Here is a 2,339-nt window from a genome sequence, read left to right as displayed (position 1 = left end):
GAACTTTGGCTTATGCATGACGAATCAGATTGATTTCTTCTGCTAAAGGTTTTAATCCAAGATTGTCTTTTGGTGCTGTCCGAGGCTTTGACAGAGTTGTGGATGAAAGGAAAAGGGAACGTTGTGCTCAAAGAGAAATACACTCGCTATTGATTCCTCTGTTGATGAGCTGGTCGCATGGCGTCGAATTAGGCAAACGAGCATTGCTCATCGTTCATCTGTGTGAGGCATCTTTAGATATTGGTCATGACACAATGCATCATAGAGGAACAACGACTAGTTCCATTGGACCGCCCGGGAACAGGACCAGACCGGACCGACAATTCGGTCCCAAGTTTCGAAAGTTGGGAATCGATCCCTCTAGTCTGATTCCCAGTTCTTGAGTAGGATCGGATCGAACCGGGAACCGATCACCCATAATCTAACAATCATAAAAATTGAACACATAAAATAAAATAAAAATTAGAAAAGTTTGAAACACATGACGTACAACATGAACTATAAAATTTCATTTTTCATTGATCCATACAAGATTGCCAAATTCTAACCGCTTGAAGTTAAAACAAACAACAAAAATGGTTAATCACTTAACAATAGTTAAGTTCTGAGTCGGTCCAGATTCTGTCCCGGGTCAGTCTGATCCAATACCCTGACCCTGGAACTGAACATCACGTTTCTATTTCCTAATTTTTGAGACCGAGGATCAGACCGTGTCCCATGGAAACCAGACCAAATAGAACGGCGCGGTGCTGGTCCGGCCTGTTGCCAAGTTGAACCTGGACCGATGCTCAAACCTAGAAAAAGGAAAAGAGAAAACAAAAGGGAAAATGCATACCCGATTTGAGCAGTCCAATTCGCTTGTTGCTATGTGCTCTGAGCTTACGGGCTGACATTATCTACCTTAAAAGAGAAACGAACTTCAGAATGTCTCGCAAGTTGGAATAAATTGTGACTACCATAAATGAAGCTGAATATAATTGATATACCGCTCGTGACGGTAGACTAACCAGAAGACATCAATGAATTTATCGATTCCAATACAAATAAATCCTCTTTCTGCATATACAGTGTAAGATCTACGACAACAAATGGTTACAATCGTTATTACATACTCGTCCTAGACAACACGAGTCTAATATGAGAAATCCTAGATGCACGCATTTGGAAATACATGTAGTTACATTGGATCATGCATATGTGGTTATGTGTATCATCAAACTTTCTCGGCATTGCTCTCCGATGTAGTACTAGTCCCCGAGGTAGTACTAGCATCACTTGAAGGGTACCCAACTCCGTTGCGCGTGCTCGGGAACAACGTGAACACCGTGCTCGAGATCGAGCCGATCACGGTTGGCAGAACCTTGATCAAAGTCTTCTCCGTAGTCTCGAAAGACGGATAAAAGCACTTCACGGTGTTCGTGTCCAACAACGCCAAAACCGTGAAAATAATCACCGACAAGAATGCATGGACGAAATCCGAGAACCGAAGCTTATGCCCCGATAAGGAATTACTAGAGCTCGAGCTCGGCCAAATGCCCTTGGCCGTGGCGATCCCGTAGTGGGTCGACCCGTCGCTCCCCTTGTAGCTATCAGTGAAGCTAGCAATACAACACGAAATGCCGCAGACTGCGATGAGAATGGCACTTAGGTACTTGTTATAAGTGTGGCATTGGCCGTTGTTGGTCAAAAGAGGGTTGAGGAAATGGAAAAGGAAGACGGTCCCGGTTGGAAGGAGCTTAATGATGTTGCCTAGTCCGGTGTATGCGCTGCTGGTGGTGGTGCTGCTGCTGGAGGTGCTGCTGCTGCTGGAGGTGGTGGTGCTGCTGCTTTGTTGCTTACAATTGGTATTGGAGGCTAGGGAAGAGACCTTGCTGCCCATCTTTTTGACAATGCTAACCAATTTTTGAAAAATGAACAAGCTACCTAGGATTTGGGGAAGCATTTGGGCTTGTGTTTTGTGTCTTGAAACAACTACTGATTAGGGTATTTATAGGTGGGGAGAAGTTGGCAAGAGGAAATTTCCAGGACGGACAATCATATGAATTGCCACTATTCTGAAGTCTGAAGATTATGCGTTCCATTCTTGGAGACTTTGACCAGATTGAGTCCAACCCTTCAACGGTTGAATCTTCTGAAGAGCAACAGTTTTCATCACGTTTAGGGAAATTGACGGATGTGGGAATAGAGGAGAGGTTAGAGATAAGCAAGTGATAATCCACTATTAGAAAAATGATAATTTTCAACTTAGTCGCAAGAACAAGAATTGGAATTAGGGGCCATGATGTTTACGGCAGCTAGATTTAGTTCTTCAACATTATTTCGTAGTATTGAATATTTCC

At 43.5% G+C, this 2,339-nt stretch overlaps 1 protein-coding gene across 1 annotated transcript; it reads right to left on the bottom strand.

Moving 5' to 3' along the window:
* Window positions 1–1,008: 1,008 nt before the first annotated feature.
* On the bottom strand, window positions 1,009–1,942 carry LOC115748498 (protein DMP2-like). The gene has a single exon (XM_048280215.1). The coding sequence runs from the start codon at window positions 1,940–1,942 to the stop codon at window positions 1,214–1,216; it is 729 nt and encodes a 242-aa protein (XP_048136172.1). The 3' UTR covers window positions 1,009–1,213.
* Between the last annotated feature and the right edge of the window lie 397 nt (window positions 1,943–2,339).

Source organism: Rhodamnia argentea, chromosome 6, assembly GCF_020921035.1.
Source record: "Rhodamnia argentea isolate NSW1041297 chromosome 6, ASM2092103v1, whole genome shotgun sequence".
NCBI lineage: Eukaryota > Viridiplantae > Streptophyta > Magnoliopsida > Myrtales > Myrtaceae > Rhodamnia > Rhodamnia argentea.
Note: the sequence above shows the minus strand (reverse complement) of the source record. Positions and strands in the feature narration are given on the sequence as shown.

Bases quoted from the DNA above. Each gene is read 5' to 3' on its own strand.
- LOC115748498 (XM_048280215.1), bottom strand. From the start codon at position 1,942: ATGCTTCCCCAAATCCTAGGTAGCTTGTTCATTTTTCAAAAATTGGTT.